Source organism: Capsicum annuum, chromosome 3 (genome assembly GCF_002878395.1).
Source record: "Capsicum annuum cultivar UCD-10X-F1 chromosome 3, UCD10Xv1.1, whole genome shotgun sequence".
In the NCBI taxonomy this organism is placed as follows: domain Eukaryota; kingdom Viridiplantae; phylum Streptophyta; class Magnoliopsida; order Solanales; family Solanaceae; genus Capsicum; species Capsicum annuum.
Window position 1 is genome coordinate 268,664,178 of NC_061113.1, and position 13,815 is coordinate 268,677,992.

At 35.3% G+C, this 13,815-nt stretch overlaps 3 protein-coding genes across 6 annotated transcripts in view; 2 read left to right on the plus strand and 1 right to left on the minus strand.

The window, feature by feature from the left end:
• LOC107861710 overlaps window positions 1-949 on the plus strand; it is a gene marked incomplete in the record, with an annotated part of 13,693 nt that extends 12,744 nt beyond the window's left edge. The window contains 1 exon segment of the mRNA XM_047410185.1: window positions 577-949. Within this exon segment, the coding sequence (XP_047266141.1) occupies window positions 577-710 (134 nt within the window).
• A 3,350-nt stretch (window positions 950-4,299) lies between these two features.
• On the minus strand, window positions 4,300-5,333 carry LOC107861709 (mitochondrial import inner membrane translocase subunit TIM23-1). The gene has a single exon (XM_016707043.2). It carries the CDS (start codon window positions 5,059-5,061, stop codon window positions 4,501-4,503), a length of 561 nt encoding a protein of 186 aa, XP_016562529.1. The 5' UTR covers window positions 5,062-5,333; the 3' UTR covers window positions 4,300-4,500.
• Window positions 5,334-5,930: 597 nt separating this feature from the next.
• On the plus strand, window positions 5,931-11,751 carry LOC107861708 (uncharacterized methyltransferase C3H7.11). Of its 4 annotated transcripts, none has more exons than XM_016707041.2 (9): window positions 5,931-6,328; window positions 7,118-7,207; window positions 7,393-7,497; window positions 8,981-9,088; window positions 9,239-9,310; window positions 9,419-9,469; window positions 10,355-10,417; window positions 10,506-10,630; window positions 11,219-11,751. In XM_016707041.2, exons 1-9 carry the CDS (start codon window positions 6,137-6,139, stop codon window positions 11,250-11,252), a joined length of 840 nt encoding a protein of 279 aa, XP_016562527.1. In that variant the 5' UTR covers window positions 5,931-6,136; the 3' UTR covers window positions 11,253-11,751. The 4 variants fall into 4 exon arrangements, with proteins under 4 accessions (XP_016562527.1, XP_016562526.1, XP_047266143.1 ...); XM_016707040.2 differs by having other exon boundaries at window positions 5,932-6,328; window positions 11,289-11,751; XM_047410187.1 differs by lacking the exon at window positions 8,981-9,088 and having other exon boundaries at window positions 5,933-6,328.
• Window positions 11,752-13,815: the final 2,064 nt, after the last annotated feature.

Consider the following 13,815-nt stretch of genomic DNA (forward strand, 5'->3'; position numbering starts at 1 on the left):
GGGGTGTGGGGTCAGGGGTTGGGAGGATCAAGAAGGTACCCTTATATACACACCTTACGGAACACCTTTTTCTTGGAATACTGTGTCACCACTCTATCCCACACATCTTACGGGACACCTTTTCCTTAGAATGCTCTTTCACCATGCTAAGACCTTACATGTGGGGTGTGGGGCTTATGTATTTTCTTTGGATGGAAAATGTTAAATAGCGTACTCTTTCTTCTAGAATATTGCTTTCATGGTGGGATGCGTACGTAGGAAAACAAAGGGAGGGGTGCCTGTTAGGGAGAAGCTATTGCACCGTTTCCATATTGCAGTTGGTGAAGGGGCTGTATTTACAGGCAATGTAGCGATCAATTGCCAGATGGCGGTAAAGCCCCTTCCACTAGTAGGCTCGTCTTAGACCTGGTTAAGCCTCAATTTTTAACGTTTTTCTTTCCTATAGTGGTCATTCCATTACTAGGAGCTTAGGTTGGTACGGTACGCATGTCATAAGCTGAAGATGAATTTTAATTTTTGTTTTCAAAATATGTGCTCAATTGAGTGAGTTGTCTTGCAATGTTTATCCCTGTGAAGGTGGATTTCTTTCCAAGGTCATTGTGAAAGGTGCAGATTTCGAATTTTCCAGTGAAAGCAACATAAGTGAGAGTCCGCGTGAAGCAAGGGAGTCTGCTGCTGCACACATGATTGCAAGAGTAGCTTGCAGGTAGGTCTGAATCCGTAGCCTTGCAAGTACCAAGATCAGACCATTCCTATAACATTCCATATAAAGTCAACTCGCGACCTGTAATCATATTAAGAAAATGTAAACTGATCGATTCTAGTTATGAAGAAACATCGACTTTTTGTTGACTCTTAAAAACATTTGTACTCTTGTCGATTAAATGCTCAGAGCCAACTAAGTATTGGCTGGCTCCTAGAAGTCGTTTTGCTTCTTTTTAACATCATAGTATGCCTAAACGAAGGAATAAGTTTTCACAGCATCAATATTTCGGCTATCATGAAACTAATATTTGGTGAGGAACTTCAAATTACGTGTCATGTGAAAAGGCATTGTTCTAATCTTTGTACATCTTTTCAACCTACTTTCTGATCAGACATCATACTTTAGGTAATTTTTAATCATTTGGAAACTATGGTTAATACAATCAGAGCCCTCTATAACAGCTCTTTTAGGATCGTTTGGTAGAATGTATAAGAATAATTCTGAATAAGGTGTATTAATAATACTTACATTAATAACACAAGTATTAGTAATGTTGATATTAATTATGCAAACATCATTTTCTTTTTCTTATACAGTGTTTGATTTGATGTATTAAAATTAATATATATTTATTTAATGTTTATAAAAAAGTGTAGATTTACCAAAACACCTTTTTCACACATTTGTCTATTTCAATTCTACACAAAAACAAATAATTTTCTAACATAATATTTTTTTTTTTTAAAAGCAAGAGCTGTTAGCACTAGTGGAGCCTATGCTACTCATATTTGCCTTGTCACCCTTTCTTCTTCTTCTCCACTACTGATAATTCACTTTAGCGCAATGTTTTTTGCTTTTGAAGCTCTAAATATACAAGCGAGTTTTGTGCCTTTTGTTCCGGTAGGAGACCGCGCAAAACGATCTCGGACATCTCCATTCCCTGCTAAAGCAAAAACTGAGAAACTTCTCTTTCTCCGGGACCAGTGCCTTTGCTGGTTGCGACAATATAATAGTGATTGCGACAATATAATAGTGACTGCCATTCGGGATTAACCTTGCTCTTAATCACAGCAACCCCGTCAGCGTAGCCATTCCAGATTTTCCATTCAATCTTCAATATGCCGAGACAACGATGATTGATTAAGAAGGAAGATGTGGAGAAATGGTGAGAAAGTAGTAGTTATTTTGAGGGGTAAATTTATAATTTGATAATGTAATGCATGTATTGAAATATGTCGTATTACAAATACATAGAAAAGAGGGGGTATTAGTAATATATAGGCTAATACCAAATACAGTGTATAATTAATACAAGGCATTAGTTATACATAGATAAAAATTGTACCAAACAGTGTATTAATAATAATACACAAAAATAATGCATGCATTATTTTTGTTAACACACACTACCAAACGACCCCTTATAGATAAGAACTCAAGTTTTTCTAAAAGATGGGTTTTTCATGGTATATGTTCTGTATAACTAAAAGTATTTGAACAAAAAACACACTGTTCTTCAAAACTATAAAATCATTCATAGTTCCAACAAAGAAAATAGAATTGTAAACGAAAACTAGGAGTCACCTCTCCAACTTAATTGGGCATTAGAACACAATTCAAATACAACATTGAACCAAACTGAAGTGAAATTTGCTGCTTTCTGCTCCAATTTCAATCAACTTTGTACTTCAAAAGAAGACGAGGCATACATAATATCACATGGCTCCTTTTTAAGAAGGAAAACTAGACATGCCTACGTAAAAGATGGCAAAAACCTTTTCTAATCCAATATCAATCAAACTAAGAATCAAAGAGAACATTACACATAGCATACAACATATATTCATCACTAAAACTTCGGTTTCCACTCTTAGTCACTAAATAGAAAGGGGCTTGTTTCTTCTCCACAATAGTCTCATTGTGTTAGCTGGCTAGAAATACTGGCTCTCCATCATGCCACTTGCGTGTGTACATACATGGCCTCTCATAACGTTTTCATAAGAGAATCTAAGAGGGTAAAGAACCTCAAATACATGGGTGTGTTTTGTGATAGAAAGCCTCCAGAACCAAAACAAAAAACCCAAGGAACGAGAGACTAACACTAGCTGGAAACAGGAGAACCAAAACATATATGCAAATGAAAGTTGATGTAGTGACATTTAGGACAGTTTTTTTTCTTTATAAAATGTCAATCAGCTCTACAAGAGAACAGTATCAAACACATTCTTCCTCTTTATCCTATCTATCTAGCATATATCCAAGTCTATAACAATACTTTCTATTAATATCCAAGTCTTAACACAATTCAGTAGCACTAGCACGTGAAATACAGACACTAAACAAAAATCATTGGTAAAAACTGCCATCAGAGGGGGTGAATTCAGAATCATCTCAAAGTCCCATGCTTCACCTATCAAAGGCATGGAACTCAAAGCCCTTGCGCAATTACCCAAACATCATACAGCAGTACCACGAGCTGGAAACAAAAAGAACCAAAACGATATTGACAACAGGGAAATATGGAAGTATAATGAAGGAAAGATGGTCATTTTTTCCCTCCAAAATGTCTATCAGCTCCTCCATAAAACAGAGGATCAAAGCCACTCTGCCTCTTTTACAATTTAGTGTATTTTATATATATATATACAAGCATAACACAACCTTAGCAGCACTAACATATAAAATTTAGGCAATTGACAACAATCATTGCTAAAAGCTGCCATCAGAAGGGGGTGAAGCTCGGTATAATTTCAAAGTTCCATCCATTGCATATCAACGGCAGGGAACTCAAAGCCCTTGTGCAATTACCCAAACATCACGTGGCAGTACAAAGAGCTGGGAACGAGACAACCAAAAACATATAGACAATAGGGAAATATGGAAGTCGGTATACTGAAAGAGGAGGGTATTTTTCACCACCAATAAAAAAAAGGTCAATCAACTCCTCCATAAAACAGAAAAGCAAAACTATTTTTTTTCTAAACACTTCAACTAGTATATATCTAAGTCTAAAACAACCTTAGCAGCACTAGCACAGAATATTCAGGCACTTTGACGCCAATTACTGATTTAAAAAAAAGCCATCAGAAGGGTTGAAACTCGGAGTCATTTCAAAGTTCCATCCTTTGCATATCAATGGCATGGAACTCAAAGCCCTTGCGCAATTACCCAAACATCATATGGCAGTACAAAGAGCTGGAAACAAGACAACCAGAAACACATAAACGGTAGGAAAAAATCAGCAACTTGGTGTCTCAAGTCCTTCCACAAATAATGCACAAAGCATATACATACACATGCAATTAATAACTGGTAAGAGTTCTAGTCACGAGAACCACAATTAATTTCCAATAATGTATTCACTAAATGCTAGAACACATCCGGAATCAAAAAGCGAAAACACAAACTCTTCCATCACCAAAACAACTAGCTGGAGCTTGCCATCAAATTGCAGTTCGTAAGTATATCAAATGCATTGTATCTACAAAACATCTAGGCACAGCGAAATACGACATATTCTATCATCACATAAAAGATGTAATGAAACAATCATATCCAGATTCAGTTTTTTCAACTTATTGAAGAGAAAAGTATCCTCTAAACCTACTATCAGAATATATATTCAAATAATATTGTTAAACATATCTAGAAAGCATGCAACTTTCATGCCAAATAACATTATGAGCAGCAGTCCGAGAACACAATTTTTCTCAAGGTATTATCAAAATTTTTGAAACAAATAACAGCTACCAAGATTAAGCTCATAAGTCCAAAACCAAACCATCACAAATTCCTCAGATCGGAACGTATCGCTTTAACGCCTGTTTTCCAGTCACTCCCAAGCCAACAACGACACCACCAATAACTCCGGCAACAGCTGCTGACCTCAACCCTGCAGCCGCCCTGTAAAACGCACCGGTGCCCAAACCTGCAACAACGCTGTTGATGACGTCATCCGTATCCCTTACAGCAACCATTCCACTCTCCATCCCTGCATAAACCAATCCAATAATACCAGCTCGATTTCCGAACTTCCGACCCGTATGACCCGACCCGTTTAAGATCCTATTAATCCTCAGCTTCATCGTATCACCTGGCTCCGACGCTTTCACACCGTCAACAAATCCTTTACCCGCACCGACAACTGCACCGGAGAGATAACCAATACCAGTATAATAAGTCAAATTCTCTCCCCATGATCTACGCTGAGCAACAGATTCCTCCTGAAAGAGAAACTCCGGCGACGTCGGAAGCTTGTACAGCGTTTGAATCGGAACCTGTAGGTCTTGGTAAGGGTTATAGAGACGGCGATTCTTGCTATCGTCGTTGTCGCCTGATTGATGTTGATAAGCCATGGCCGTTTGAGCTAGGGTTTTTGCTTTGCTATTTACGGGAAATAGCAAATTCCAGAGAAATCAAAAGAGAGTAAAAATGGGTGCGTTTATTTACGGCGATTTTTCTAATAAAGTCGGCCCCGGTTTAAGTGTTTAGGTCGGCGGGTTTAATATAAGGGTTTGGAGAACCGGTTTCCTAAACTAGTAGGATTTTGACCGGTTCAGTATTAGTGGCCACCTCGCATACTAGAGTTTTTTTGACATAAATGGTCCATCAAGTTTAAGAATTGTGATGTATAAAGCATCACGGGTTTGTAGGATTCAGAAAAGGATCGTACTCAATTACAAATTCACAACCTATCGTAATTTAAACATTATCATTACATTATAATATTGCATACTGCTTCTTAAAATTTTCATATATTAAGAATTGGTAAATGAAAAGTATTATAATAAAATAAAGGATTGGTAAATAAAAATATGGTGATAAAAATTAAACTCGTAAGAGTTTTTTCGATACTATTAAAATATAAGTAATGATGATAGATACAATATAACATTGAACAAAATATGTCCTATTAACTCTTTTTTTTAAAAATACTTTGGATTCTCAACTAAGAGAAATAAAATAGAATAAGTTAAGTGAATTGTTTTAACTAAATAATAAGGCGTTTGACAGTCTTGAATTTATGATAATTTATACAATTAAAGATTTTCCCTTGATAAGATATTTCAATTCAAATTTGTTAGCATTATGAAATTTTACACACAAAAAAATATTGTGGTATTTAAGAAGTTACTAGTGTACTTGATCCACATTTAAATTATTCCTTTTTAAGTTTTTCTCTGTATGCTTCTTTGGTCGAAAACCGAAAGTCACCAAAAACACAAACACTCAGCCGACCATTTATGTTTTGAGTGTATACTTTAAGGACGAGATTAGACAAACCTAAAAGCATTTAGGTAAAATAAAAAAAGTCCTACGTGGCAGCTTTCACTGCCATCTCACATATATGTCGTCGTTTTTGGCTTACTTCATCCAGAATCTTCCGAAGTCCCCCAACAACCAAGCGTGGTGGATTTGGGAGTCGTAAAAATGCATGCAGCCGGTGCTCCTCCGGTTACGGCGTCGCCGGCGAAGTGGCCAGTTAATTCAGCGCCACGTGACCGCCGGAGATATTTGACTAATCAATTTCGGAGGTCATCTTCCAGTTACAATGGAAGTCATCATTACAGCAGAAGGTCACAACAGTACTGGGATAAGTTCTACAAGCTCCACAAAAACAAGGTATCAAGCTCAGGACTTGTCCACATTCAACTCTATTTACTTCTGTTACTTCTTTTCCTGGACTGCTTTGGACTGTTTCTCCTTTTACTCTAACACTCAGTTTTGATGGTTGTTACGTATTGTTTCATAATGTATAATATTATATTGTATAGTACTATATTGTTTAATGAAAACAGTGTTTGGCTAGATTTACATAATGTCGCAAATCAATAATTTGAAGGATGAACCTTAAGAAAAAGTAGGGTCAAGGTAGAGCTAATGCGAAAAAGGTAAGGTGAAAGATAAAACAAGATTATTATATACATCAGTAAAGATAAAATGAGAAAAAAGGTTAAGACGCGATCACACCAAATTAGTTGTTACTTTACGTTGTTACCTAATTATGGATTTAACAATAAGATAAAGTAAAATTCAAGTAACAACCAAACAAATATTGTATTTAAACAAACAACACAATACAGTGCAATAGGCAGCAACCATCCAAACAAGCTGCTCGGGCAGTGGCGAAGCTATAAGCTTGATTATGGGTTGGGCCAAACCAAGTAACTTTTGCTCAAATAGTGTATTTGTGTTGAAAATTCATCAAATTTATACATATATTAAATCTAGAATCCAGTTATTACCACTTAAAGTGGTGTTCTAAAAATCTATGAACTATAAAGTTAAAATCCTGGCTTCACTTCTGTATAGGGGAAACAACCTCTTTACTTCTGAGGCAAAAATCAAATCTTTGATTTTATCCTCCCAAATACTGTTGGATTCAGTTACATACATTTGCACATTGAACAGTTTTTCAAGGACCGGCACTACTTGGAGAAGGATTGGAGAGGCTATTTTGATGATGAAATTGAATCTTCCAATGGGAAGGTTGTCTTAGAGGTAATTTCACTGCTGCTGAAAATGCACATTAGACATCTCTATGTAGGGTAAGATCGGCATACATTCTACCCTCCCCGGACCCCACTGGTGGGGTTACACTGGGTATGTTGTTGTTGTTATTGCTTGTAAATGCACCTTAATGTAGTATTTACTTGTAGAGTTTAACTGAATAAACATATTGACAGGTAGGCTGTGGAGCAGGGAATACTATTTTTCCTCTCATCTCTACGTTTCCAAAGCTCTATGTTCACGCTTGTGATTTCTCACCTAATGCAATAACCCTCGTTAAGGTTTGTCAACCTTCTTATGTTGTCATCAGCAGTAACTTTTCAGTGATAGAGACTATCAGCAGACCTTAATTTAATCTGATATTCCCTAGATGTTGAACAAAGATACTTAAAGAATCAGTTTTTAACTACAAAGTTACAGTTTTGGGAAATTTGTTGGCGTTTGCTCTGTTACAGTTTAATGGCTGAGGAGTCGGGTTTTGCATGACTCATCATCCAAAAATGAAACTATAATTTAGTGTTGAAAGAGTGAACGTCTTCAATGGAACTCAGTGTTGCTTAGCATGGATCATATCTAAATATTCTCCTTTTGCGTAGAGGAACTTTTCATATCCTTGGGATCTTTAAACTGCAACCTTCTAAAATCATTATCAAAAATAAAAGTATATCAAGTGTTATGGGTACTTCACACCTGTTTCTTTAGCTGTAATCTGGATAGGATCTCAGTCAGTAGCCCGGTCATTTTTTTTAATCTAAGATTAGCTGCTATATTCAGTTGGGTGAGGAATGAGATTATTCGGGAGAAGGTGGGAGTTGCCTTGGTGGAGGATAAGATGCGAGAAGGGAGGCTACGTTGGTTCGGGCACGTGATGAGGAGGGGCCCTGATGCTGCAGTGCGGAAGTGTGAGACTCCGGCTATGGATGGTTTTAGGCGGGGTAGTTATGGACCGAAGAAATATTGGAGGGAGGTGACTAGGCATGATATGGAGCAGTTACAGCTTACAGAGGACATGACCCTTGAGGTGTGGAGGACGCGGATTAGGGTAGAGGGTTAGGGGGTGGGAGCGCATCGGTAGTAGTAGGGGAGCGCTCCTTTGGGGCTGGAGTTTCTGGTTCGTAGTGTTGTGGCTGTAGGTTTATCTTGGGGCTAGTGGTGTTGGTTTATTTTGCATCCCTTACTAGTCCATTATACACGTATCTTTTGTGTTTATTATACTGTTAGTTTGTTTTGCGTACCATACTAGTTTATATGCGCTTACTTTTTATGTTTGTTATACTGTTATTGGTCCTAAGCCGGGGGTCTATCGGAAACATCCTCTTTACCTCCCCTGAGGTAGTGGTATGGTCTGCGTACACTCTACCCTCCCCAGACCCTACTAGGTGGGAATACGCTAGGTATGTTGTTGTTGTTGTAAATTAGTCTATTGGTTAAGAGCAGCAAACTTAACATTTGATATCTACAATAGTTAACACTTTGTCGTCTGCATTTAAGTTCAAGATATTTTGCTTGCATTGCATTTATTGTAGTCTGCTTAGGATCTCATGGCATCCATGACATTGTTCTTTTGATGACTGTCTGTTATATCAATTTTTGTTATTCAAATTTGTGATCTTCCATTTGAGGAACTATGTTTGTTCTCTACTCTACGTCAAACTTAGAGCATAATCCTTGCCTTTCTATGCCATACCCGTGGCCTAAAGCTACTTATCCCGTATGACGGAGTCCCATGCAAACTCATAAAACCATTTATCATATATGATGCAGTCACATGCAAATTACAGTTCGGAAAAGATGAATGTCTTTGTGTGTGATGCCGCAAAGGATGATCTCTGTGTTAATGTCATGCCTTTTACTGTTGATGTTGTAACCTTGGTAAGTGAAGGAGTAAGTAGTAATAATCAAATCTGAATATGTATTAAGTTCTTAAAGCATAGTATTTCTCCTAAAAGCAATTTAATAATCTATATCTCCTTCCTTTGAGAAAAACATATGACTACTTGAGCATCTAACTCCTTTAAGTAGATTTTTACATTGTCTGCAGTTTCTCCATGTAAGATGGCTTCAGTTCTGAAGAACTGTAAACAAGTACTAAAGGTAATACATGAGCTGAGTCAATGGTGCACCTCATTTTCCTTTTTTTTTTTTCCCTCCATTATTTGATTAGTTAATGGGTGTACCATGCTTTTGCAAATCATTTTGCAGCCAAATGGTCACATTCTTCTACGTGATTATGCAGTCGGTGATTCTGCTCAGGTAAAGCGCTGTATATGCAACCTCTGAATCTTCATATATACCTTTTGCAACAGAGTTCTCCATGTCTAACTTCTTCTTGAAATAAGGTTGAACATATGAAATGCATAAGACAAACTACGTGATCAGCTCTGCTGGTCAGGGTTAGAAATAGAAAGAAGCTGCAGTTGGGGAAAATGGGTGTCGCTTGTTAAGAAAAAACCAATTTCTTTTCCCAGGGGTCTAAAAGAGGAAATGGATATGTAACTAGGTAAATTATCAAGAAAGAGGAAATTGATATGTATAGTCATTCATCTTGCAAATTGTTGAAGGCTGAAGATTAGGTATTTCTTCGCTGTTTTTCCAATAGCTCAGTAGACAAAATAGAGAAAATACATGATCTTATTAAGAAAATGTTTCATGCTCTTGCACAGGAAGATACTGCTGCATTCTCAGTACTTACTTATTTTCAGTTGGCAAAGAACGTAAAATCCCGCTCTTTTGTTTTCCTATTGTTGAATAACTGTGTTATTAGATACTACTTGGTATGCCCAAAATTCTGGATAGTTTTGCAGATACCTCTGTCAGGATGGAAGTGCTTGTGCTGAATTACTGTTCCTGGGCTTGATGCAGACACTACGTTTTCATTTAGCTGATATTTCAATGTCACATTAATTATCATCTTCTTTTTATAAATCTTTTTTTAGTGGAGGGTGCTTTACTTAATGACTTAGCTAAAGAGAAAATCTGATTGAAGAGCATTCTGTTTGGGCTGTTTTCATTCTAAGTATGAAACAGTTTTCACAGACATGATTCAGTGTTGAGCATTTTAATCTATGCTTTTTGCTTGATAGAAGTCTGGAGCTGGAAGCAGGTTTTGGCATGGAACTTACACTACTAATGTTTCAGGTGAAATTGCATGATAGAAACCAGATGATTAGTGAGAATTTTTATTTCCGAGGAGACGGAACTGTAAGGATTTTCTCGTGTTTGTATGGTTATACGTGATGCCCCACTCTTATATCAACTTTAATCAAATCCTTGTCATTTATGGTCTCAGTGTTCGTTTTACTTTTCCGAGAGTTATGCGTCAACCTTGTTTCAAAGTGCTGGTTTTGCAATTGTGGATGTTAGCACATACTGCAAGGAAATTACGAATCATTCTCGGAATATTACCATGCAACGGTACCGCTCTTGATTCCTTTTTCTTGATCCAATTTTTTTGTGACTGACTGTACCATCATCTATGAAAAGGGAACATGATTTGCTTAATCAACAAAGTGGTTAATCAAGGGCTTTGTTGTAGAGCTCATCCTTGTCGTCATTATTTCTCCTTTTTCTTTTTGGGATGAGCTCATTTACTTCAGTTAAGAGTGGGTTAGAGTCCCACATTGGTTAGTGAATGGACCAATGATCTACTTATACAGACAAGGGCAAACCTCCCTCTTAAGCTAGCTTTTATGGTTGAGTTAGACCCAGGTGCAATATCTTTACAACTTCAATAGATCGTTGTTATAATAACATCTACTGAAATTAACTTAGATGTTGGAAATGAATACCAACTTAGGGAGGAAATGTAAGATAAACGGATTGTAGAAAAGCATTTCTTTGGTATCGGTGTATTGATACATTCACATGTTTTTGCTTTGTCAAATGCTCTACCACCTCCTGGAACTTTTCTCATCCTTAATCTAATAATCAAACTGAATGACGCAGTATTGATTTTGACTCTCCTGTGCCTTAACATGTGCTTACTTGACTCAATATGCTTAGGCGATGGATACGTGGCATATTTGGTCGTTCATGATTGTGACTTCTCTTTCTTCTTCCATTGTGGACTCAGAGTCGATAGTAGACGATGGCATGTCATTTTAGCTGTTGGACGAGGTTCGTGCTGATGTTTGTATTGTACAGCAGCCATCATTATCCCCGCTATGAAGCTGGTGACAATATACTTGACAAGGTTGCACCTGAAGTCAAGATGCAGTAGTGATGAAGGATGTATTTGGTACTATGACAGTTACTTTCCGGAAAATGTTTTCTGATTTTTTCATCGGACAGTGAAAATATTTTCCAGAAAAAAGAAGTTTTTTTTATTTTTTGGTGAAGAGGGATGTAGTATTATAAATATTTAAGTAGCATTACAGGGTAAAAGTATTGGGTCCGTAGGATCCCTTAGTACAGCCAGAAAAAAGAAGTTAATGATTGATAACATATTTGCAAACCAGATACTGTGTTAGTATGAAGATTGGCAATAATTCCAAATGTTAGGTTAGTGATTTTCTCTGGGTGAAAAATGTGTTTCATGAAAAAAAAAAATATCTCTCAAGTTCTATTATAACAAACACACCTACCCAATACAGGTGTTCAAAGCTTCAATTAGGATTTTCTGTGCCAACAACTGCCTGATTTAGATTTTTTCGTGATGTAATGTCTCTCTTTACATTGCAAGAAAGAAAGAAGTATGCAATTCAATAAAATACTGCTAATAATATTGTACTATTTTGTAGACCGTTTTGTCATAGAAAAATAATTTGATTGAACATAAAAACCTTTGACAGATGGCAATTATGTAATAGCAATAGAGGATAAAGATAGGTTGAAAATAGTATCCAATGTTTATTGAAACAAATTATATGAAGTAAAATACATAAGTTAATTAATAATTAGAAAAAAAAAAAAAAGACTTCTTTTCCTCGAGAGTCCATCACGATTCACATTACCTTTTTTGGGAAAAATATTAATCCTGTACTTTTCACCCTCCAAAAGTAATCAATCATCAAAAAGAAATAGAGTACTATTTCCTTCGTTAAGGTATTTATTGGTGTTTTAAAATAAATGATCATTGAATTTTCTTTTTAAATTTATCCTTATGATTTGACAATCAATTAAATTTTAAAAAGATATTATAAGGTCAACTTTTTCTTTTTGTAGAGTAAAAATAAAAAATTATGTTAAATTTATATTAAAATTTAATAATTTATTTATTATAAAACGGAGGGAGTATTTGATGAAGAGACCAAACAAGCAAATGGTGCGGTAACACTAATCTATAAAAGTGGACAAATGGTGAAAGCAGATCCAAAGAAAAATTAATACCACCGTGTCGCATCAACAAAGTCATACTGAAATTAGTAAGTAGTACTGCCTTCGTTTTAAAAAGAATGATTATTTTAATTTGATACAAAATTTAAAAATAAATTTTTGAATCTTTAGGTTTTAAATTAAAGTTATGTTAAATGTATAAAAGTATCCTTTAATTTTAATTGTCTTAAACATGTTACGTGAAAAAATAAATTAAAGCACTACCAAAAAAAAATTTTTTTTAGAACGGACTAAAAATATGGGTTGTCATTTTTTTTTGAAATGGGTGGAATATTTCTTTCTCCTTAATAAGTTTTAACTAAATATCTCAAGTTCGTACGTAGAAAATAAAATTATCTTTAATACAAAGTAAATAATCCTAATGAATTTCTCATAATTCGAATTAGTTGAGTCCAAAACATATATCAGACTGAAATAAGTGGTTGTTTAGCTTTTTTTATTTTGTTCTTAAATAAGTGATGTTTAGATAATCAAGAAGATATTAACAACGTTCTTTCAATTTTATCCTTCTTTAAATAAAAAAAAAAATTACAAAATCAAGAAACTACTAAAAGAATTATACTTATTAAGGATAAATTTATAAAAATATTTATTCTATCGTAATTTCTTAAGAAATATGTCTAAATTAAGAAGAAATCACTTATTTAGAAACGGAGAAAATAAACGGAGTGGGACAATTTTACCAAACATGGTTATTGACCTACCATCTTTAATCCCAAACGCCATTCTTTAATAAGCAAAGCAAAGTAAAACCTACTCTTTGCTTCTTTGTCGAATTGCTATTGGATTCTTAAAAAAACAGCCTTCTTTTTTTCTTTATGTAATCAATTCTCTCCTTTTCTCTCTCTCTCTCACTCTTTGATTGCAACCTTTGACGTGTTATGTTTATAACCTTTTTGCTATTTCTCTTTATTTCCAAACTTTATCTTTATTTCCTTTAGCCAATCTTAGACAGCCATCAATTCAATTCTTACACGTTAACCTTTTTCTTTTTTTAGAAAAAAAAAACATTCCACAACATAGAAAATTATCAAAGCCCTTTTTTTTTTTTAAAAGAGAAATATTACCACCAAAAGAAAATAAAGTCGATTACGTATATATCTTGACTTCACCACACCTTTCTTCTTTCTTCTTCATATTATTATTATTTTTACATTTATTATGATATTGATTTGTAGGTGAGTGCATGAATCTTGAATTAGTTGTTGTGGAACAATATGAAACAAAAGGAAATATATATAAAAATCATAGCTCATGGCATTTCT

Bases quoted from the DNA above. Each gene is read 5' to 3' on its own strand.
- LOC107861709 (XM_016707043.2), bottom strand. From the start codon at position 5,061: ATGGCTTATCAACATCAATCAGGCGACAACGACGATAGCAAGAATCGC.
- LOC107861708 (XM_016707040.2), top strand. From the start codon at position 6,137: ATGCATGCAGCCGGTGCTCCTCCGGTTACGGCGTCGCCGGCGAAGTGG. The intron at 9,089-9,238 runs GTAAGTGAAGGA...TCCTTTAAGTAG, and splicing joins CTGTTGATGTTGTAACCTTG to ATTTTTACATTGTCTGCAGT. The intron at 9,470-10,354 runs GTAAAGCGCTGT...CTAATGTTTCAG, and splicing joins CAGTCGGTGATTCTGCTCAG to GTGAAATTGCATGATAGAAA.